At 38.0% G+C, this 25,227-nt stretch overlaps 1 protein-coding gene across 3 annotated transcripts in view; it reads right to left on the bottom strand.

The window, feature by feature from the left end:
* The window catches only part of Unr (cold shock domain-containing Unr), a 287,182-nt gene that overhangs the window by 157,576 nt on the left and 104,379 nt on the right, over positions 1 to 25,227 (bottom strand). For all 3 annotated transcript variants that reach the window (XM_067156402.2, XM_067156419.2, XM_067156409.2), the window contains exon 6: positions 21,348 to 21,577. In XM_067156402.2, the coding sequence (XP_067012503.2) occupies positions 21,348 to 21,577 (230 nt within the window). The remainder of the gene's footprint in view (positions 1 to 21,347; positions 21,578 to 25,227) is intronic.

Here is a 25,227-nt window from a genome sequence, read left to right as displayed (position 1 = left end):
CTTCATTTCCTAATTTAATATTTCCTGCATCGCCTGCCTTCGTTTGACTGCACTCCATTACTATTGTTTACATATAAATATGAAACTGTGCTCTTGAAAAAATGTCAGAGTGTGGAGAAAAGCAGGTGCCAAATGTCACTGAGTAGGACCAAAAATTAAGGGTATTGACATAGACTGTCTAGCATTTGCTGATGATATAGCACTAATTGCCAAAGACATCTCTGATGAACAAAAACAGATTGCTATACTGGAAGAGCAAGCAGCAAAAATAGGACTTAAAATCTCATATGAAAAAAATAAATTTATGACAAATATCAAAAGTGCTCCACCTGAATGAACTTACCATGGATACGAATAAAATTGCAAGAGTAAAGGAATTTAAGTACTTAGGTGAATGGATTAAAAAAATGGCAATAAAAATAAATCAGTAGCTTCAAGAATTCAGAAAATGGAAATTGCTTTTCAACACACAAAAAACGCTTGTCCTCAAACAGTAAAATTCGTCATTAATTAAGTGATCAAACATGAAGCTTTTCACACTTCAGTAAATCTCAATTTTTCATAATGAAATTTTAAAGGAACAATAATTGGAGCTTAAAGAAAGGAAAATTATGAGAAAAATCTTACAGCCAAGAATTAAAAATAGAATACGAGGCATGTTTTTTAAGTAAGGACCATTTGAAAATAACTACACAACAAAAAACGATTTTCAAACACCACATTCATTTGCAGATTCTACATACTTTATTTTTTTAACATAGCCGCCAAGTTTGTTTAAACACTTATCATACCTTACAGCTAAGTTTTGAATACCCTCTTCATAGAAACTTGCCGCCTGCTCCGATAACCAAGAGTTGATCTTGCGCTGGGACAGAGTCTGCTTGGCCTTCACCTTTACAGGCAAATGTGTGTGTCTCGATTCCATGCTCTGTTGCTTCGACCCAGGCGTGATATGCGAAACCCATGTTTCGTCTCCCGTTACGATCTGACTCGACATGTTGTCACCTTTGGAAGTTGAGGGACCCAACAGGAGCATAGTTTCCTAAGTTTAGGTTTTCAGAAACAATTTTGTAAAGCATTGACCTAGACACGTCAGGAAAGGTGTTTGAGAAAAATTTTGCTGTGAAGTGTCTGTTCTCACGAATCTTCACTTCAAATGAAGCGACCAAATCCTCTGTGATCAGAGATGGGTGACCATAGCGGGCCTCATCATGGACATTGTCAGGGCCTTCTTTGAAGTCTCGTATCCACTTACGCACTTTGCCTTCGCTCATAGCATTAGCACTGTACACTTTGCAAATCTTTCGGTGAATATCTGCAGTGGACAGGTTCCTTGCCAACAAAAACAGTACCACTGACCGAACCTTGCACGAGGTGGGCAAGTTGATAATCTTGAACGTTTGAGAAAGCACAGAACAGAACCATACAGGTTAGCAACAGAACTGCAATTGAGCACCGTTGTTCTCGAGGCATGTTCGGCACATGACGCACGTGCTCGTTGTGACGTGTGTGCAAACTACTAGTGCCTACAGCAAAACGGCCCTTACTTAAAAAACACGCCTTGAACGTTACCCCAAACCCAACTCAGAAATTGGGATTATCAAATCTGTAGGAAAGAAATGTAACCAGGAAAACTGTTCACACAAGGGATTTGAAGAAAATGAGAAGAAACCAACACTTGGTCGGAGGAATAGAAATTACAACAATTGATGAAAATTAAGAACTATTGGGCAAGGAGGAAAGCTCAACAAATGTTGATTCCGTGTGGTCCCAAGTGACTCATTCACGCAGAATAAGAAGACATTCTTTCCACAACTACTTTTTGGTAGTGCTGCAACTTTAAGGACGTCAAAAGTTTGCACTCTTGACACTGAAACATATGGCATGGCTGAAACCTGCGTGTTTCCCCTTGAACTTTATTGTTTAAAAAGCCTTTCTCGTGGACAGTCAAGATTTTCTTCTGATTACGCAGAGCCCAGTTCTCTGCGAAACGTAAAGAATTTCACCTTATTTTCTTGACACGGCATAAGCCCAAAAGACTATATCATGTTTAAATGGTGGCTATTCCTGTCCACACTACTAATATAACACGAAGCCCTAAACTGAATAACTTTTGTATTAAGCTTCATAAGCATCAGTATATATATGTTTTTTCAGTGCGCACTGGACCATCAATTAAAATGCATTCTTGATATCTGTGTTGTTTTGTTCAGGCACGTAAAAGATTTATATAACTCAAAGTTGCTCCTTGTTTGCTAGGGGCACGTCAGCCAAATCACATTTGAAAATTGGCACATTAGCAGTTTGCTCATAGTAAGGGTACAATCCATCCCATGACCGCAAATTATGATACGGAGGACCTATTCAGTTTCTTAACCACCAGAGTGGAAGAAGTTAGTGTTAAAATTATGATGCAGAGAAAAATACTTCTACATTTCTCCAGCATCATATCGAGCTAGCACTACAAAGAGACAGTAACATTATGCCAAATAGCTTCTTTTCGACTAAACAACTCTCTGCAACTGCAACACAACACAGACTGGAACAGCTGACCGGGAAGCCGTCAGACTGTGCATGCCTGCTTGCCCCTTCAAACCTCCCCTCTCACATCGTATGCCTCAACGTTGCCATACTCCAGGTGGCCTTGAAGTACCATGAAGCGCACTTCTCAGTTACCACAGTAGCGCACGTTGCATTCAGACACTGAATACTTGCGGCTCACTGCCCTATTCCTGTATGTTTTGGCGTAACTGATTACCACAAGTTTATACAATGCAGTATTACTTGAATACTTGCTCACTGTGGACTAACAAACAATTTTGAGATTACAGAAAACGCATGTCCCGTACCCGAAAGCCTCGTAAAATACGTTTTTACCAGACTGGAATAAAGTGTTACTAGCAACTACTGTGCTGATTCTCTCACTGAACTAGTGCAGTACTATTTCCTACCGGCTAATAACAGCACATTGCCTAGTATTTGGAATGCCCAGTTTTGCAATAGGAAGGCTGGTACCGGTACCTGAATCGTCGAAATCTTTATTTCGAAACACATCCAGAGCTGCATCATGGATGTTCGAAGAAGTGGATGCTTCAAATACACGAACATTTCTTTTTCTCCACTTTGTACCCAAAAATACTGGGATGCATAAATTACGCACGGGTGTTAATTATGCGAGAAAATACGGTAATTTTATTTGCGCAGCGTAACATTTAAAAAGTCTGAAGTCTGTATCATTTCCCACTCGTACTGGCTTGTGCAGTGAATGCACTTTCCAACTGAGCTGTAGGTGAAGATTAAACCAAAATTTCTGGAGTTTTGATGTTTTTCTCTCCTTCCAATCTGCTTGTGATTAGTGACAGGCAAAATTATAATGTATGGATAACTTTTGAGAATTGATACTTAAATTCAAAACCAAATTCTCAAGTTCAAGATAACAAAGACCAACTACAGTTGGTAACCTTGAAAAGTCACTGTAGGCCTAATCAAGCCAACGGCAATCTTGGCCTGATTTATGCAGTACACAATTTCCAGAAACTTACTACAAAATATACCGGTAAACAAATTACAATGGAAGATTAAAGAAAAAAGGATTTTGCCATCATGTTGGGCGCTTTTGACCTGATGTGCTTTATTTTACTAGATTAGAGAATTGAAAACTAGTTGCGAATGACTGTTGTTCGGCTTGGCACTATTTATTAGATTTTTCAATGAGCTTGGCCGATAACAGTTGCTGACATGAAAGAACTTTTCATGAGGAACTGAATGTAAAGTATCAAAATTTTTAACTTGTGTAATTAATATTCGAAGCCGGTAGTGCGGTCTTACTTGCCTGTCTCTCACCGGAGGCCCTGGATTCAATTCCCAGCCATGTCAGGCATTTTTACCTGGATATAAGGGCTGGTTCTAGGTCCACTCAGATTATGTGATTACGTTAATTGAGGAGCTATCTAACGGTGAGATGGCAACTCCGGTCTAGAGAGCCAGAAACAACGGCCGAGAAGATTCATCACGCTGAACATGCGTCACCTCGTTAATGCAGACTTTCAGGCTGAGTAGTGGTTGCTTGATAGGCCAAGACCCATAAGGAATGTAGTTTGTTTTGTTTTAGGAGTGTTTCTAAGATTATAATTATACATATTTAATTATTTATTATTTCTCTGCAAATAACCTCAGCCTTTGTGGATGAGGTTAACTTCCGAAAGTAACCAAGGGAACCTGACCCCTACATAACAGCCCCCAGGTGGCGGATAGGGTGTCCCTATAGTATGTAGGGCTGGTTGAAATACCCAATACAACCCGCAAACCAACAGGTAGCCCAATTCCTGGGGACTTTAAAATACTGGGACACCCTCTTTCCAGAGGTCATAAATATGGAGGGCCCCTGCCCTCGGTTATAGGTGAAGTCCTAAACGGCATCTAGGCAGAGAAGATGAACTTCGGTACAGTGGAGATGGCAGAAGGGGCAAACCCGCAGTGTCTGTAGTCCAGAGGAGCGGCCTAAGTTTGAACCTGGCAGTAGGTATTAATGTGCCGAGCCCATCGTAATAATAGCTTATATGGATAAAGCAGATATGGTGCAGCTCTTTGGGTGCTGGGAGAACTGTGAGAAGTGGGCAACCAGCACCAAACTACATCAAGACTGTGACAGTAAATGTCCTGACACTGATGGGAAAGACTGAAGAACTGGTTGGCTTCATGAAAGATATAGCCATACTTGGACTGTGTGAGACCAAGAAAAGGGGCACGGGAGAGATTCCTCTGAAAGAAGGATACAGGCTTTATTACAATGGAAGACCTGAAGCAAAAAATGGAGTGGCCATTGCACTTAGAAAAGAAATCCATATATGTGGAGTCTACAAAATGCATCAGCGATAGGATGATGGTGATGAGTAGGGCCAAGATGTTGATGCCTAAAAAAGTTTTTAAAATGCACTTAAAATGTTCAAAAATGACTTTAGTTAATGACCTATAAATTCAAAAACTGCACTATAAAATGGAGAAAATGATCTGATAATAACAATCTCACCAATATTTCAAAAACGACATCTTAAGCTCAAACTGAAAAGTCAATCAAAATAGATTTCTAGCCCTTAACAAAAGGTTTATGTTCACTTTAGTTTGAGTTGCACTGCACTACGAATGTCATTCTGATGTTGTGAAATGTAAATGATTTGCGGTTATCAGCCAACAAGTTTTTATATCTCGAAAAGCTGTGTTCAACATCAACTGATGTGATCGGAGTGTACTTGAAGTGAGGAAGGTCGTTTGCTGCTAAATCCTCCTCAATACCATCCATTGGAACTTCTCCACTCACTGTGACTGATTTAAAAATATAAAATTGAATTATCATAAAAAAATATTAAAATATTCATGAAATAAAATACTCAATCGTCGGACTATGTACCCACACCTAGTTCTTACCTGATTACTTTCACATACAATATTTGATGGGCACCAGCTACAACTCAATGCAGCAATAATAGAATGAGAATCTTGAATATCTCTAGGGTGTGAGGTAACAAGCTTACTTAGACAGCATAACATATAGGTTCTAGGAAAAGGACATTGTCGTTTTGTTTCCCCACTAAATTTGAGGTTATCAAATTCTACCATTGAAATAAAACGATAAATTATTTTGATAGAACAAAATATACTTTAAATTATGTCAAAAAATAGTAAGACTTGCTGTGATAAAACATAATAAATAATAAAGTTATCTGCTTTACATCCCACTAACTACTTTTACGGTCTTCGGAGATGCCGAGGTGCCGGAATTTTGTCCCGCAGGAGTTCTTTTACGTGCCAGTAAATCTACCGACACGAGGCTGTCGTATTGTGTGATAAAACAGATGAGAATGACATTACAACTGAAAGAAACCAGGCATTAATTTGAAATCCTATTGACCAGACAAACAAACAGTAACTTCAACACTTTGAGCATTATTACGACGTATTCCTTTGAACTGTTATCCTGTAGGTATCTCAAACCTAATATGGTGATGTATTCTTTTTGTTTTACTGGTGAGATATAGCATGGCTTGAAATTAGATTCACACTCCGAACATTTAATCCATATGGTGACAGACGACTAAGATCCACGTGACTGCTGCTTCTCCATCCAGATGACTGACTATTATCATCTCAGTAGTACTCCGTATAGCAAGGCTCGGTATCTAACTGACTTCATGGCAAGTCTCTCCGTTCAACTCCTTCGTCCAAATGACTCCTCACTACCATCTCACTACAACACTCCTTGGGAAGTCTCTCCATCCATATGACTGATGCTATTATATACAGCTAGCTTATATAGCCATTAGTTGACACACCTAGGCAATCTCCAAAAATAACTATGATGTTACTCCCACCCAACTACAAATGTTGCAGGTTGTTGTGAAAAAGCATAATGCGGCTGTAGGTATATTCTAAAAATTAGCTCATCGCTAAATGCACACAATGACAGAGCAATGACTCAGTAGTTACGTTGGCAGTATTGTACAATGTTGCAATGTCAAAAGTTATTTCACACAATACATCCACATCTGATCATACAGCAACTCTTACTGTACATGTCTTTAATGTTAATCTACACACACACACATACATAACAAATTAACTACAATCACGCAAGCGATAATCATTACAGAATTGAACAATAATAATAGTTACAACAACAACAATAATAATAATAATAATAATAATAATAATAATAATAATAATAATAATAATAATAATAATAATAATAATAATAATACTATCACAGATAAAATAATAATATTAATACAGATATCTTGTAACAGAATTTGAACTGTTACACCATGCAGTAGCTTTCACCAGAAGGAATGTCTGAGATTTTGTACAATGTTTCATATTCGGTGTTTTTGTCTAACACTTTTTTCAGTTTTCATGCAATACCCGCAGCAATTTTGCCATGATTGTTGCTAAGACTAGTTTTCCACTAGGTTGATTAAGGAAATGAAACCTACCATTTCTTCGCCCGATGTGATCGTTGCTGTCAATAAGGCGAAATTTGATATTATGAATGCCTAACTACCTTCACTATTTGGTTCAGATACCATGTCCTGGGCAATTTTTACTGCTGCAGCTTCTTTACTGTCAAAACTCTGCACTATTTCTTTCTCTAACTTGGAAGTTTTTGCAATAATACATACACGCGTTTAACCATGAGCACCAGCGTGTCGTGATAGGTTGTGGAGGTAATGCAATATCTGGAGCTTCAGTTCTGAAACGTACGACTTGCAAGGGTGCTTTTAAGAAAACTTTCCTAACGTTCGCTGTAAGCCTGTCTACACTGGGGTAAAGAGCCCTTACTTCTTCACAAACTCTGTGCAGTCCATGGGCAAGGCATGTAACATGGACCATTTTAGAAGAGTGTGCCTTCAATGAATTAGCTGCTCATACCATATACGGTGTAGCATCAGTTAAAAATAAAAGTACATAGTCATGTTTGATGCCCTCAGGCCACAGGAGAAACATAGCACTATCAAACAGTTTTGATATGGTAGAATAATTGGTCTTTTCTAACACTTCGGAAGTCAATAAAATATATTTCACCTGGTGTATACACTTCTAAAGTTCTGATCAAAACGTTGGCTATAAAACGCCCCATAGCCTCTGAAGTTTTGTCGATTGACACTCGTATTTTCTTCCCGCAAGTTTCAGATGTTATTTTGTTTAATGTGTCTTCATAACGGTGTGACAAATAAATCTTACATAAAGTTGATTGGTCTGGTATTTCTTGATTCATATGTTTTTCCAAAAATCCACGTAATCTCGCTCTGTTGAGTTTATACAGCGGAATGTTTGCATATACAAATACATCACACAATTCTTTACTGGACTTGTGAGGACTTGCTGGAAGTTGAAGCAACTGAAGGCAGAAAGCGCTGGGTTGCAGGTTTATTTGAAACACGTTGAAGAGCACGAATGTGTTTATCGCGACCGATATGTTGCGTTACGGTAAACCTTTCAGCAGCTACTTTAGTTCCACACAGTTTGCAATATGCTTCCATTGGTAGAAAACACATTGTCACCAAATTCAGATACTAGTTGTTTTAAATGCACTGACACACTCAGTTTTATTTAAATCTAAGAATTTCATTTTTGTCCGTATTGAACTGAGAATGGAAGATAGGAAACTTAAAAGGGTCCACCTTTTCAATTGTATTGTTTTAATTTAGGCATTTTGAAAGCAGCAATGAAATAATATCTTCCCCTTTCTACCCCATCACAGCTGGCCTTGGTCAACAAAGCAGGTAACATTCCATTCCGCTAATAATGAGTTCGCGACGAAAACAAGAGACGTAACTCCGTCGTATAAAGTTGTGACATTACTAAATTTGAAAAAAACGACCTTAAAAGGCCGATTTCTCTAAAATATGACCAAAAAATCTACCAAACTTAAAAAATGCTCTTAAAATTGAAAAATAGCAAGAAATGGAAAAAGATACAAAATAAAAATGACATATTTGGAGACGGGGTGGCCCAGCTGGAGTTTCTATGTACTTCAGCATTGTTTTAGACAGCTGAGTAAAAAGATGACATGTCATCAACATCCGGGCCATAGTGATGAGAGTCCAGTTTGAAAATGGCATGAAAGATCTATTCTAGTTGTATGCCCCACAAACGGGTTGCACAGATAAACATCTAGAGAACTTTTTAGAGGAAGTGGAGAGATAGAAGATAAGGAAGTGCTATTGATGGGAGATCTAAATGCACAAGTTGGAAAGGAAAGACAAGGAAAAGATGATGTTGTAGGGTCTTTTGGATACGGAAATGTAAATCCAGAAGGCGAGTTGTTGGTGGATTTTTGCATGAGGAACCAAATGATTGCTAGAAACACCTTGTTTAGGAAGAACAGTCAGAAGATTACAAGGTATGGTTGGGGAGACAGAAGAACAAAGACCATGATTGATTATATAATCAACGAGAAAGAACACCAGAATAACCTTTTAGATGTTACAGCCATGCCTTAAGAAGCCTTCGGTGGATATCATAGAGTTGTGATAAGAAAACTGGAAGGGGGAGAGATTGAAAAACTCCTATTAAGAAGAGAGAAAAGAAGTAAAATATGGAAGTTGAAGGAGAAAAGCATACAAGAAGAATTTCGAAGGGACATAATACCCCTGGTACCCAGGAAGGAGATGGGGAATGTTGAATATGAATGGAAAAGATTTAACGAAGCACTGGTTGGATGTGCAGAATAGGTATGTGGTAGAACATCAGGAAATGTGAAAGACAAAGAGGCACACTGGTGGAATGATAGGGTAAAGAGTAAAGTGAAGAAAAAGAAAATTACATGGAAAACATCTAAGACTGAAGTAGAAGAAAGTATGTGGAGGCAAAGAATTTGGCCAAGAAAATAGTGGAGGAAGAAAAGAGGAAAAGCTGGGCCTTATTCTCACAGAAATTGAGAAATGATAAATATGCAGGGCAGCAAGAAATTATTGTACGGTATCTTAAGAAATAAAACGAGAGATCAAGTAAACACCAGATTTGTGAAGGATGAAGATGGCATAATGTTAGCAAACCCAGAAGAAATAAGAAATAGATGGAGAGAGTATTTTCAGAAGTTGCTGAACATGAGAAATAATGACAGTCATATACTGGACCACCAGGAAAGGCAATAATTAGTTGATGATGAAATGAATAAAGAAATTACAATGAATAAAACTGAAATGGCAGTAAGCATTAAGAAAGATGAAGAATGGAAAAATGCTGGAATAGATGAAATTTCAGTGGAAATGATAAGAGCAGCTGGAGCTGTAGGCCTGCAGTGTACATATCAAGTTCTCAGAATTGTCTGGGAGAATAAGGAAGTCCCTGAATTTGGCAAAAAGGAATAATCATCCCAATTTTCAAGAAAGGCGCTAAGAAAGTATTGAAAAACTACAGGGGAATTACTCTCATATAGAGGATACTGGAAAGTAGTATAAGGTTGAGGGTTGAAAATCAGATTGGTTTCAGAAGTGGAAGGTTAACAATAGAGCCCATTTTCATTATGAGACAACTAATGGAAAAGCAATGAGAGTATGGGAATATGATGATGTCATTCATTCACATTAAAAAGGCATATGACAGTGTCCCCAGGACTAACGTTTGGGACAGTCTCATGAAAAAAGGAATTGAACAGGGATTGTTGTAGTTGCGTGCAAACACAAGTTGGCAGGACAAGTTGGATCAAAATCGATAGTGGGCTGACAGGGAAGTGTTCTATCACCAATCTTGTTTACAATAGTAATGGATGACAACATGAAAACAGCAAAAGCAGCATATGGAGAAAGAGAAATGAACATCATGTTATTTGCAGATGATATTGTGATTTGGGGAGAAGGCGACATGAATGTTCATGAATGTTCATGAATGTTCAAGACGACATGAATGTGGTGAATGGGAAGATCGAAGAATGTGGATTGAAAATAAGTGTAGAAAAGAGTAAAACTCTTGTTAAGACTATAGGGGAGTAAAAATGGAAAGGTCAGATTAGACTTGCAGACAAGCCCCTGGAAGTAGTGGAGACGTTCAAATACCTGGGGAGTAAACTGATGGAGAATGCTTGACTGGATGGTGAAATTAGCAAGAGGATTCAAGCTGGAAGCTGTTTCTATCACGGTGTAAGAAACATGTTATGGGACAAAGATGTGCCAATGGAATTAAAGGAAACTATGTACAAGATGTATAACTTACGGAGCAGAACCTTGGACAATGACAAAGAAGGATGAGAGTCTAATAGAGACAGCCGAAATGAAGTTCTTGAGGAATATGATACAGAAGAGTAGAAGAGAAAAAATAAGGAATGAGAAAATCCAGGAAAAAATTGGAATGGAAAAAATGAATGACAGACCAGAGAAGATAGAAGATAGTTTGGACACATAAAGCGAATGAGTGATGAAAGAATGTCAAAAAAGGTGAAGGAAAAGTAAATGCAAGGAAGGAGAGGCCGCGGAAGACCATGATTGAGATGGAAGGACACAATCCAACGTAGTATTAGAGAAGGAAACCTGGACTGGGACTCAGTGTTGGAGGGGGAGTGGTGGAAAGCTGAAGAAAATGGAGAGGAACCATATTTGCCCCTACCCGGCTACAGCTGGATAATTGGAAATGATGATGATGATGATATTTAATTACTGTGATGTTTAGCCAAATTGTTGGGGGCTTTAGTTCGCTCCCGGATTTTACGTTTTCCCGTATCGTAAGTTTTCCCCTGGGGTCCCCCCCCCCCCCCCCCAAAAGGAGAATCGAGGTTACACTGTATACAGATTTTCTCCCAACATCCTGACGTGTTTAAGGCGACACTCCGGAGATAAAAATTAATATTTTGGTCATTTTGTTGAATTTTCTTCATGCCTGAAATTGACAGGATTAAGTTTCTTTTTTCTTGTCACAAAGTTAATCCGCTGAATTCAAACAATTTATCACTGTAACACTGCTTTGTTTGCCAATTGTAATTTTACATTTAAATCCCATTTTTCTCCCATAATATTCTGCCAAATATAACAAAATTTGTGTGGTGTATGTATCAGAGTTATATTAAGAAACCTGTGTATGGAATCTTCGATTGCAGAATTTTTTCAATTGGTAGAAATTTTTAAGTCCAAAATTTTAGAACGTAAAAATTACACAAATTTTAGTACGAATATATTTCCTTGTATAAATTATATACAGAAAAATCGATACGTAGTCATTTTAAAAGAAGTATTATGTACCTAATTATGAATTTACATTAACATGTTAATTAAATTTCATGAAAAAAATGGAATTAAGAATTTCAAAAGTAAAAATTTATTTTGGAAAAACTATTAATTGTATGTGAAAGAAATGTTTGTGATATCTACTTTTATGTAGGTGACATTCCCACAAAGTTTCGTGAAGATCCATGCATTACACAAAAGTATCTTTTTACATCCGGAGTGCCGCCTTAAGTTGCCTAGCGTCATGTTGCTTTTTCAAATCAATTTTTAATTTTGGCCAAAGAATCCTATGATCAACAATATAGGCTCTGTGACACCACATCTGAAGTCACTGTTTTGAACATTAGTGATTATATTGTCTAAACAAGAATTTATTCTCGTGGGTTGATCACTAGCAAGATAGAAGTCATGAGAATATAACAAAAATGTTTTTTGATGGATGATTCAACTAATATATCTCTATAGTGATGTCTCCTATGCAACAGATTTTGTAATTCCAATACCCTGCTAAGTACTCGGCAAAATGATCCAGCAAGTTCAAAAAGGCATTAATATCAGAATGTGGTGTTTGGTATTGGGAAATAATTATCTGTTTAGTGTTAGTAAATATCACCCCAGCCACTTCAAATAACTTTTCTATACAGTGCTCCTATAAATCTAAAACAGTGTATTTCATATAAGAATTTGATGATGATGATGATGATGATTATGAGGCTTGCTGTTTAAAGGGGCCTAACATCTAGGTCATCAGCCCCTACTGGTACAAGATGAGACGAGATGTAATGTCAAGATTTCAACATTTATCCACTGACCAAAGTTCAAATAAAATGATGACAAATGAAGGAATGAATATGAATTTAAAATAATCAGCAGATCTAATTCACAATATTGAAAGTTAAAATAATTTCAAAATCCATCCACTGACTTCCCATAAAATAACTGAAGAAGGGACTGCTTCCAAAGCAAAATCCTAAATCAATGATGCTTGTTCATAAAGGGGTGCAAAATCCAAGACACTGGCCCCTCATAATGGTACTAATCGCTGATAAAGCAGAACCATGGTGTTCCACATGTAGCGGTACTAATCATAAGTAATGTAGATTCACGGTGTTTCTCACATAGTGATACTACTCAAAGGTAATGTACTTCACACAGGTAACGCAGACCTATGATGTTTCTTACATACTGGTGCCATTCACAGGCAACGCAAACCCATAGTGTTCCTCACATAGGGGTACTAATCACAGGGACCTGTACTATCCTGTCGTGTTTCTCACATAATGGTTTCTAATCACAGGCAACGCAGACCTGTGGTGTTGCTCATATAGTGCTACTAATAACAGGCAATACCCTTACCCGCGGAGTTTCTCACATTATGGTACTAATCACAGGCAATGTATAAACCCAGAATGTTCTGCATATAGTGGTACTAATCACAGGTACTGGAAACCAATAGTGACCCACCCACAATGCTACTAATCACAAACCTATTAGTGTGACCCACGTAGTGGTACTAATCACAAGTGAAGTCGACCGATGGTGTTCCTTACATGGTGGTACTAATCACAAGTAGTCTCATGGATCTAATTCCATCATCCCTTGGACAAGCCTTTTAGTTGCCTCTGATGACAGGCAGGGGATATTGTGGGAGTATTTTTCGTCTGCATCCTCCACCCACAGGCGTTTCAGAGAGAGAAAATGGAAGGGATCCGATACTTCGAAAAATGAAATACCGGATAAAGAAAGACAAGAGCTACCCCAGAGACACATTTTGTGTTTAAATTGATGCTTTTACAGCCCATACTTGTACATGGAAAAAAAGTGTGTAGCAGTTCAGCTCTATTCTGTACTTCTATCCTGTCAGTCTTTCAGTGAACGTTATTTTAATTGTATTTCTTATACCACAATAGTCCCTGATTCGTCTGATGACCTTGCTGTTTACTTTACATGTACATACGATGGAACAAGAAACATCTTAATTAGCACTCAGAAGCCTAGAGCACAGTGAGCCATCTAGTGACGAACGAGAGTATCACTTACTATAGACGAATGGTAAAGCATTCTTAAATTCAAACCCTCATTACTTAAAAAGTCTTGCTCGTGAACAGATGAGATTTTCATTTCAAGACGCAGGGGAAAGTTCTCTGCGAAATGTAAAGAATTTCACCTTGCTTCCTCGTACGGCAAAAGCCCAAAATAAAATAAATTAAAAATGAACCATACATGTTGAAGAGAGACCCGATTTACTATGCCATCTGGTGGAGAAAAAAAGAACATACAAATGGACCATATGCAGCCTAAATGGCAATAAATCAAAATACCTGCAAATGGTACCTGAGGCCCTATGATTATTATTATTATTATTATTATTATTATTATTATTATTATTATTATTATTATTATTATTATCATCAGCTGATTTATTGCACAAAATCATTTTACACTCATGATGATAAGTGAGCATAACAAGAAACCGAATGGATGCAAGCAAAAATGTGTAAATTGAGTTAGATGCTGCCACCTACTGTTAATGTTACAAATTACATTTATTGTGGGCTACCATAAGGGAATTACCAATAAAGAAATACAATGCTTTGAAGTACTTGGGACAGCTAAATCATCTTGACACAATTGAGGAGTGGAAATGGTAAACAACCTAAGTGCCAGAAGGTACCTAGTGCAGAAATATGGACAAAACGATTGCTGTCAAGAATATGGCACTTATGTTGTTTTCCATTTCCCTCTGCTGGCACATGTGACGTTTTCCAGGTCGTTACGCAACACACTAATGAATTTTAATTAATTTCATGTGGCTATTTCTGGCCAGGTGCAACTCTTGTAAGGCAGACCCTCGGATGAGTGTGGGCGGCATCAGCCATATGTGGCTAAATGCGTGTTGTGGTGGTGGAGGATGTGTTATGTGCAGTGTGCGAGTTGCACGGATGTTGGGGACAGCACAAACACTGAGCCAATGAGCCATTAGAATTAACCAATGAAGGTTAAAATCCCCGATCTGGCCGGGAATCGAACTCGGGACCCTCTGAACCGAAGGCCAGTACGCTGGCCATTCAGCCAACGAGTTGGACACACTAATGAATGACCTATCATTCTGTTTTAGAACGTACTTATTGCATTTAGGAACATTTTATTGAGTGATGTATGTGTGTATTCATCACACCGTCACAAAGACAATTGCACTTGACGAAACAATGCACCATCTTCCAGAAAGACGGTCCGCAGTTCTAGGGTTAAGATAGAATTAGAATGTGTATAAATAAACAATATCAATGGGCATTGGGTATTGAAGAATAGGTTCAAATAACACAGTTTATACGGAAATCAAGCCAGTATTGAGCACAATTATAAAGAAAGGAATCTAATTTTTTGGACATCTTATTAGAAAACTGGAAACTAGAATTAATGGAAAAATTATGGATAGCAATACCAGGAAAAAATGGATCAAAGAAATGGCATATGGCATTTCATGCTGGGAGTGTCCGAGGACATGTTCGGCTCACCAGGTGCAGGTCTTTTGATTTGAAGCCCGTAGGCGACCTGCGCGTCGTGATGAGGATGAAATGATGATGAAGACTACGCGTACAAACGGCCCACGTGCCAGCGAAATTAACCCATGATGGTTAAAATTCCTGACCCCGGCGGGAATAGAACCCGGGACCCCTGTGGCCAAAGGCCAGCACGCTAACCATTTAGCCATTATGAATTATATTAATGAACTACAAATAACACTAAATGATCTCAAGAACAAAAAAGACAAAATTAAGATTCTAAAAAACTCACACGTGAGACTACAAACCAAAATTAATAAAAGGCAAAAGGTAGCATGTTCTCAAATGAACAAAGGATGACAACATCTGAGAAAACGAAGAAATACTGGAAGCATAGAAAAGCTAAATTTTTGCTTTGTACAGTATAGTTGACTGGAGTGGTCCTATGTTGGCCATAAAATGTTACAATTAAAACAGAACCCTGAAAAATGGTAAAAGCGTTTTGTGATTTTATGTTCTGGCCCAGTATTTTGTGTTCCATTCACCTCCATAGCTGAGCGTGTTTACTTACGCTTATTCAAACTTATTCAAAAGGTACAGTCAAATGTTCCACCTTTACAATACTAAAATATTTTTTAATTATTTAATTAACAATTAACAAATATCGGTACATGTTTCGTCTATCTTGTAGACATCATCACTCGAATAATTGTAAGAATAAGAACAATACACAAGGACAAAAACACATTATAATTATTCGGATTATCCAAAACGTCAGTTAAAATTCATGTTTTATATTTTTGGACAATGTTCTGGAGCACAATATTTGGTTCTATTAACCCTTAGCCCTCCTTTGTTTTTTAACACTTCTGCCTTTCCAGCTCCATTTAATAATCTACTTGCAGAGTTAGAGACAGCACAAATATATGGACAGCATACTTATAAAAATCAACTAAAGCAAACACAAAATAAATATAATACAATACAATATTCAGGTGCAAGGTCCAGCATTTTTAAGCCTGAAATAATCTCAGAGAGTAACTTTTTGTGTGTAATTGTGCATTGTGTGGAACTTCTCAAAGCAATCGCCGGGATGTACTCAAGGCTTTTTTCTGCAAGTATTGCAGAAAATTCAGGTTTACTGTTCATTGAAATATTTAGGATTACACCTAAAAGTGCTTTGAATTCAGGAAGAGTAACATATATCCATGACCTCCTAACTACACACAATTTCTCCATCTATGAAATCACAGTAAAATATTCCACCTGGCTTATAACTAAAAATTGTTAACATCATCATCATCATGCCAACAAGAAGAACTCAATTTTATTTTATTGGAACTATCACATGTACCTTGGAACTTGAAAATAGGTGCAATGAGTATGGTATGAAAATTAGCCTCTCGAAGACTAAATTGATGTCAGTAGGTAAGAAATTCAACAGAATTGAATGTCAGATTGGTGATACAAAGCTAGAACAGGTCGATAATTTCAAGTATTTAGGTTGTGTGTTCTCCCAGGATGGTAATATAGTAAGAGATATTGAATCAAGGTGTCGTAAAGCTAATGCAGTGAGCTCGCAGTTGCGATCAACAGTGTTCTGTAAGAAGGAAGTGAGCTCCGAGACGAAACTATCTTTACATTGGTCTGTTTTCAGACCAACTTTGCTTTACGGGAGTGAAAGCTGGGTGGACTCAGGATATCTTACTCATAACTTAGAAGTAACAGACATGAAAGTAGCGAGAATGATTGCTGGTACAAACATGTGGGAACAATGGCAGGAGGGTACTCGGAATGAGGAGATAAAGGCTAATTTAGGAATGAACTCGATGGATGAAGCTGTACGCATAAACTGGTTTCGGTGGTGGGGTCATGTGAGGCGAATGGAGGAGGATAGGTTACCTAGGAGAATAATGGACTCTGTTATGGAGGGTAAGAGAAGTAGAGGGAGGCCAAGACGACGATGGTTAGACTTGGTTTCTAACGATTTAAAGATAAGAGGTATAGAACTAAATGAGGCCACAACACTAGTAGCAAATCGAGGATTGTGGCAACGTTTAGTAAATTCTCAGAGGCTTGCAGACTGAACGCTGAAAGGCATAACAGTCTATAATGATAATGTATGTATGTATGTATGTATGTATGTATGTATGTATGTATGTATGTATCACATGTACTTAATATCTTGGTCTTCATTTTTATAGAACAAACATTTGTGCTGCACAATATTCTCCGAACATAAGTTTTTAATTGATGTATTCGGTAATCCGAATCATATTTTAATACATCATCACGCCAAGAAGAACTCGATTACCATATTGTACTGAACTATCACATGTATTCAATATCTTTATTTTAATAGAATCAAATATTGTGTTGCAGAACATTCTCCAACAATTTTTTTTAACAAGAATTTTAACTGACGTATTCAGTAATCCGTATCATTTTAATGTGTTTTTGTCCTTGTCTCTTGTTCTTATTCTTACAATTATTCGGCTGATGAGATATACAAGATAGACGAAACATGTACCGACATTTGTTAATTAAATAAATGAGAAGTATTTTAGTATTGTACGGGTGGCGTGCATCATCTTGGAGTAAATTATTACGGAAGTAGTGTTAACTAAAGAAGTCCATACTACAGAAGTAAATTACTACGGGAATTATTTACTCTGGAAGTAACGTTGGAGAGTTGAAGTACAATTTACTCTTTTAGAGACTACTATAGAAGTAGCGTTCGTTATTTGTGGAGTAGTGTTGTGTTTGTGTGTCTTCTTTAAAGAAATCGAAATGGATAAGGTTATATGCGATAGGAAGCGGGGGGAAAATGTAAGCAAAAAAGATAATTGCTTGTTAATAAAGATAATGACGATCTATGCAAAGGATATAGGGTGCAAGAAACACAACATAAAGATGCTGGATAAGAAAAGAAATTCATGGAGAGCCGTGACAGAAGAATTCAATGCTTCGAGTGATGGAAAATGCAGTGAAGAGCAAGTTAAGATTCTGTGGAAGGACTTAAAAGCGAAGGCGGAAGCAAAGCAGAAAGTCATGTACACGAGGGAAAAATTAAAAGTGAGGGTGGTTTCTTCATACAGATCGCCTACATTCACAGCGAAATTTTCCCATTTTCACACCAGGCAAATGCCTTAAGGCCACGGCCGCTTCCCACTCCTAGGCCTTTCCTACCCTATCATCACCATAAGACCTATTTGTGTCGGTGCAACGTTAAGCAAATTGAAAAAAAAAATTAAATACCTCTTCCGATTTCTGAAAAGTTTACTGCTGTCACTGGGAGGGCAAAAGATTGTAATATGCGTGCAGTCACAGTCAATTGCACCCACAATGTGTGGAAACCTGCCAACATGAAGAATATCCTTTTATTTTCCGAACAATATTCATCATTTTCAGATGTGCCTCCCTCTTAGTCTCGCTAGTGCTTTAAACACGCGATGAAAGATACAGCCAGCAGTTGTGCGGTAAAAGTTAATTAGATCACCTGCAACTGTACTGAAATCTTCAGGTACAAAACACTCGTAGGGCACACAGCAACTATAATTTGAGAGATATAACAAAATAAAGACAGGAATTCAGCTGTAAGTGATCTCCAAGTACATTTAGAAGGAAAGTAAAGGACTGAATATTGAATTTTCACGACCACATCTCTTCATCACGTACTAAATGTACGTAACACGACCTAATAGGTTGAAAGTCGCTTTCGAAAGTAAAGGATTCCTTCCTAAGACCAAAAACGTTCCTGAAACTCTCCGTGTGCACATTATACGGCTCTCGCCTTTCACACACTGTATGCACTATTACATTTCCCGTCGTTTTCTGCATCGAGATTGTCAGTCTAATCTAAGTAATCCACAAACACGTTTGAAATGTCCTTCCTCTCATATACGGCAGGATATTATCATTAGTCTAAACCTAGCTTACTCCATGCACGACGTGAGAGTAAATTCTAACCTACATTCGTGCGTTATTTACTTCTTGAGTAATATACTACAAGATGGTGCTGTTCAACTTTACTCTTGTAGTAATTTAGTCCAGGAGTATCTGAAAGGACTAAAATACTTCGGAAGTAATTTACTCTCGTATGGAAGTCGCCGAATGCTGACTTCAAGTGTACTTTACTACGGAAGTACAACTTACTCTTGGTTGGTGCACGCCACCCTGAAGGTGGAACATTTGACTACCTTCTGAATAAGTATACGAATGACAATACAGGCTTTATAATGAAATTTATTTAATGCAATTTATTCGCGCTCTACGAGAGGACTGACGAGCTGCGACATTGCGAGATGAAGATAAAGCTGGAATTCAAGAGGACAAATTGGGGCAAATATTCGTTTATAGGAAGGGGAGTTAGGGATTGGAATAACTTACAAAGGGAGATGTTCAATAAATTTCCAATTTCTTTGAAATCATTTAAGAAAAGGCTAGGAAAACAACAGATAGGAAATCTGCCACCTGGGCAACTGCCATAAATGCAGATCAGTAGTGACTGATTGATCCCAGGTTCGAATCCCGATGCAGACAGCGCCAATCCTGCGTGTGGTTTCACTGCAAGATTTTCTGCATTTGCTCCAGACAAATGCCAGAATAGTACCTTATTTCAAGTCCCCCGGCACCTATCCCATGACAAAAGCTAGTTATAATTTGAGGAACCTGCTGCATGTGAACATAATTTGTCCCACTACTGTTGTATCAATAAAACACTTAAAGTTGTTTGGCAATGTTAAAAATAAAGCTACTCCTTTCAGATTAAAACAAAAAATATTAATTTCACTCTCCAAAAATTATTTTTTCCATGAGAGAGAAAGTATCTTTTTCTCGAAATTAAAAATATTGTTAGCTTGTTTTTGCATGCATCCATTCAACTGCTCTTCTTGCTAGTGATGTGTATTTCTGAAACATACACCTGCCAAAGCACTCAAGCAGACACTGCCAATACGTACAATTGCAGCTGACCTGTGTTTGCACCACTCGAAGTGCTTGCAAATGGTGTACATGATATCAACTCTCTTGAAGAGTTTTCCATCCTTAAAAGTTGCTAGGTCAGGCTAATTTGATCCTAACTGGATGTGGGGATTAAGGGAAACTGAAAAATCCTATGATGGTGCTAAAATGAGGCATACTAGGCAACATGAAGAGTGAAGTAGTTTGCCTCTGCTTTCCTCACTGGGACAACAAGTGCTGTTGCAGCATGACCAGTCTGATTAAAAACACCTTTCATCACATTTCACATCTAGAGGTTAGAGTGCTCTGAATATAATTACTAGGCATCACCCATACCTCAGCATCTTCCATATTGTCAAAGCTAGGGAGGAGTCTGGGATTTCAGCAGAAGCTACATTTTACTCTGGTTTGTGCCAGAAAACAGATAAAAACTGCATCCCTCAAGAAATAGCAATAGGCAGACAACTCTAATTATGACCATTAAATTTGCTTACGACAAAATTACATTGTTATTTCATTTAATATATTGCATTTTTTACCAAGGAAGTGTTAAGAGATAATGTACAAAATGTATTATGCACCCATATTGACCTATGCAGCTGAGACCTGGACAATGACCAAGTAGAGAGCAGAGTAGAATTCAAGCCAGCAAAATGAAATACTTAAGAAATACAGCAGGAACGACAGATTGAAAAATGAAGATGTGAGAAAGGAGGTCAGAATAGAAAACCTAAATGAAACATAGGTGTAAACTAAGGTGGTTTACGCATGTAAAGAGGATGGAGGTGGAAAGAATAACAAAACAGATGATGGAGATGAAGTTCATGGGAAAGCAAGATAGAGGGAAGACTTAGAACAAGGTGGATGGATTCAATAAAGAGGAGTGCAAGAAGAAGAAACCTGGACTGGGACAAAATGATGGAAGAGGAATGGTGGAAGGAGAGAGGAAAGTGGAGAAGTGCCATAAATGTCCCGACCCAGCAGGAGCTGGAAAAAGGGAAAGGAGAAGGATGATGCATTTTTTACATGAAGCCCTTTTAAGAAAAACCCCTATTTAAAGAACAGATATCAAAGCCCACACAGATTTGTTAAATAGGGATTCTACTGTATATCCGTAAGATTTTCAACATTTAGTATTTTAAACTTAAAATAACCATATTATACACACCTAAGAGTAAAATCTCCTTTTTGATCCTTATCACCAAATGGGACTTCAACTTCTGAATGGTCTTGGGCTCGGTAACGAATTCGGCCAGGCAGGGGATCAGACTGGTGCCTAGCTTGTTGACCACGTTCCAATGGCTTTAAAACCTGGCCTTTCATAACTTCTGTATCAACGTCTTCAAATACAACACTGCCTGATTCAAGGCGGGTAATGTTACAGGCCACTTCCTTACCCTGCAACAAAACAGGTCAATAATGGCACAGTAACAAGCTAATCAACATACAATTTTAAAAAATTGTCAGAGGAATTTGTTACAATAAAATGAACAACTGCAAGTCTTCTCCAGGATGATACAGCATAGGGTCTGCAAAAATCCAAGTTATTGTCTTTATGACAATATGTAAGTAGAGATGTGCACAAGCCAGTCTTTTAAACTCACGAGTACACTGGAGCACTCTTGCGGTGGTCTTTTGAGCGACTGGAGAACAGGTAGCGCTATCTTCAAAAGTTTGCTTAGTAAGCCCATGGTCTATTGGTCTCCAAGTTTGATATGATAGAGAACTGACATTGGGGAATATTACACAGCTGTTCAGTCTTTAAAAGTACCTTGTCATTCATTAGAGATGGACACTGTAAATGAGGTAACAGAGAAAATAATCAACAGTATGGTGTAGAGGTAAATTTTCAGGCAAAAAGCAAAGTGTAAGAATGATTCCATACTGTTTTTAATGATGACGGTAAAAGGACTAGCTTTGTGGAGGATGTACTTTAAAGAAATTCATTTCTAGTATTTTAGCTAGACACAATTGCTTCCAATCAACGAATCATGGAAGCTCATTGAGCTACATACCCACATTTAGTAGTGTTGTAAAACGTAAGATTACTGAGGCCTGTGTAGAAATTTGTGCATTAGATCTGCAGACATTCACTGTCATGTTGGACCATAGTTTTCGTAAGGTGGCACAAGAACTAATTAACATGGGTAAAAAAAATGGCGTATGGCTTTTAGTGCCAGGAGTGTCCGAGGACAAGTTCAGCTCGCCAGATGCAGGTCTTTTGATTCGACGCCCATAGGCGATCTGCCCATCGTGATGAGGATGAAATGATGATGAAGACATCACATACAACCAGGCCCTGTGTCAGCGAAATTAACAAATTATGGTTAAAATTCCCGTCCCTGCCGAGAATCAAACCCGGGACCCCGGTGGCCAAAGGCCAGCACGCTAACCATTTAGCCATGGAGCTGGACATTAACATGGGTAATGAATTAGGAAAAGTTGAAGTTCCCGATACTACCTCATCGAACAACCGCTACACGCCAATGTGTCACGAGCCAGCCAACAGCACTCATCGTTCAGTTATTCTGGAAGTTGTAGAGGCAATGAGAGAGAATCATTCAGCTACTACTGATATGCAAACTGACAATTATGAAAATAATTCATTCCTGTCACTCACTATGCATTACTTCCATCACTGGGTCTTCAAATGTAAAATAATATTCACATGTCTGGTGACATTTGAGAAATTATACAACAGAGTGGCTAGTTGGGCGTTCAGATGATGGACCTATGAAAGGTTACTTTCACAACTGATCAGAATTCAAATATAAAGAAGGCATTCAAAATTCAAGAAGGCTTTTCTTGAATCCTTTGTGCAGCACACTGTTTGAATACAGTACTGAGGCAAACTTTCAATGAAAATTTCCTACATACAGAAGGACAGGAAGCAATGGTCGTGCTTAAAATAACTAAGAAAATTGTGCAATACTTCAAATGAACTGGTATGCTGACATTGCTCAGAAAAACACCAAATGAAGACATGGATACCTCATGGAATTCAAAGTTACAAATGGTCAAACCGATTTTTCGTCAGTTAAGACAAAATTCTGGAAATCTTGTCTAGTGCTAATGCCGGTGATAGACAAAAGCAAACAAAACAAAAGGGTAAAATGGAGTCAATGGACAAAGGTGTTTTATGCAGGATTTATTTGATTTCTTGCAACTGTTCAAAGATGCTACAGAAGACTTGGAATGTGCAGGAAAGGTAACCATCCAGAATGTACTGCTGTGGTTTCAAAGTCCCAAAAATCATTGTGAACAGATACCTATCCAAATTAGCTTTAAATTTATGTGGATCAGCCACAAGTTCTTTGAGCAAAAGAGCATTCAGCAGTGCAGGGTTCATTTTAAATAAGAAGCGCAGTCGCCTACATCCCGAAAACGTGAAAATTTGCTCTTTCTTTATGATAACATAAAATTCAAGTAATTACTGTACTGCTCACATTAAAAGAGAGTACTGTATGATTAATGAAATCAATTCAACAAAGCTTAAAAATTGTAAAGATTTTTATTTCTAGTGAATGACCATCAGCATTCATGGCAGAACTAGTTCTAAAAGGCTTTTTGTTTACGTCCGCCTCTTCTTTGACTGCAGTAAGTTACGGTATATTTTTCAAGAGAGAGAGTTGCCATAATCATAGTTGGTAATGTTATTTCCGTTAGACTTGTTTAAAATATTATACTTTTCGTAACATTTGTATTTTTTCCTTTGATTCAAATTCTTGTATTTCATTTTCGGATAATTAATTCAAGTGCTGTTGTATTTCTAAACCAACCCTTTGAATGGTACAATTTTTTAAAATAAATACATAGTACAATAATCTGTACTTGCCCATTTATATATATATTTTTGCTATTTGCTTAACGTCGCACCGACACAGACAGGTCTTATGGCGATGATGGGTTAGGAAAGGCCTAGGAGTCGGAAGGAAGTGGCCGTAGCCTTAATTAAAGTACAGCCCCAGCATTTGCCTGGTGTGAAAATGGGAAACCAAGGAAAACCATCTTCAGTGCTTCCGACCGTGGGATTCGAACGTACTACCACCCGGATGCAACCTCACAGCTGCGCGACTCTTAACTGCACAGCCAACTCGCCCGGACCCATTTATATTACACTCAACATTTTCTTTAGTTACGTTATCAATGGGCGCTAGCATTTAACGAGCCGGTCTGTGAGCTTAGATGTTCGGACTGTACTTCTGATAGTCTCAGTCTTTCAGTCCCTGCGCCATAGTGAGCTGAGCCTGAAAAGCTTGCGCAGCGAAGAGTCAGTCCTATCCAAGCTGAAGACTGTAAACGCACAACAAATTGTTGTCACAGTGAACACACATCTCTTTTTAAATAAGACATACGCTATTTTAAAGAAATATGAGAACTGGGTTCAGGAAGCAGAGAGGAGACATAATGAAAAAGGTTCGTAAGGCAAAACGCAAGTAAGAATATACATTATAAAACCTGCTAAAGAACATGGGTTACTCGACATAACATTACACAAACTCATAGGGTACGGTAAGCCAGAACAGATCCCTGCAGAATACCGAGGTATGTACAAAATATATCCCATACCCATCTGCAGGCACTCTTAACTTTCTCTATCCTACACCACTGCAGATCAGATGTTGATTAGAACATTTCTAATAATTTTCCTGATTTCAAAGTCAGCTATGATATAGTGCTATGGATATGGTATCCGTAACAGCTTATTTCCACTCTCACTGAATCCCTCTCAGCCATTTATAAAATGCAATCAACCATTTCACTAAATTAAGAAGGCTGCGAGCAGTCAGGCTACAAGGCGATTACCATTTGAACTGTTCAAGACAATCAAACAGAATTACCATTGTGAGAAAGAGCAACTCTTCCTCTTTTCAACAGTAAATCACACGTTAGTTCCATCTCTTGATGAACGTCTGAAATATGCACTAAAATATACTCGTGCTCGGCTCCAGAGCTACGAGTCATCAAGCTATGTCTTTTCAAGGTTGATTGCAATGCAAACTATTCGAGATAATCAAATGCAATCACCTTCGCGAGAAAGAGCAATT

This window comes from Anabrus simplex, chromosome 1 (genome assembly GCF_040414725.1).
Source record: "Anabrus simplex isolate iqAnaSimp1 chromosome 1, ASM4041472v1, whole genome shotgun sequence".
Lineage (NCBI taxonomy): Eukaryota > Metazoa > Arthropoda > Insecta > Orthoptera > Tettigoniidae > Anabrus > Anabrus simplex.
The sequence above is the reverse complement of the archived record's forward strand: the minus strand, read 5'-3'. Positions and strand labels throughout refer to the sequence as shown.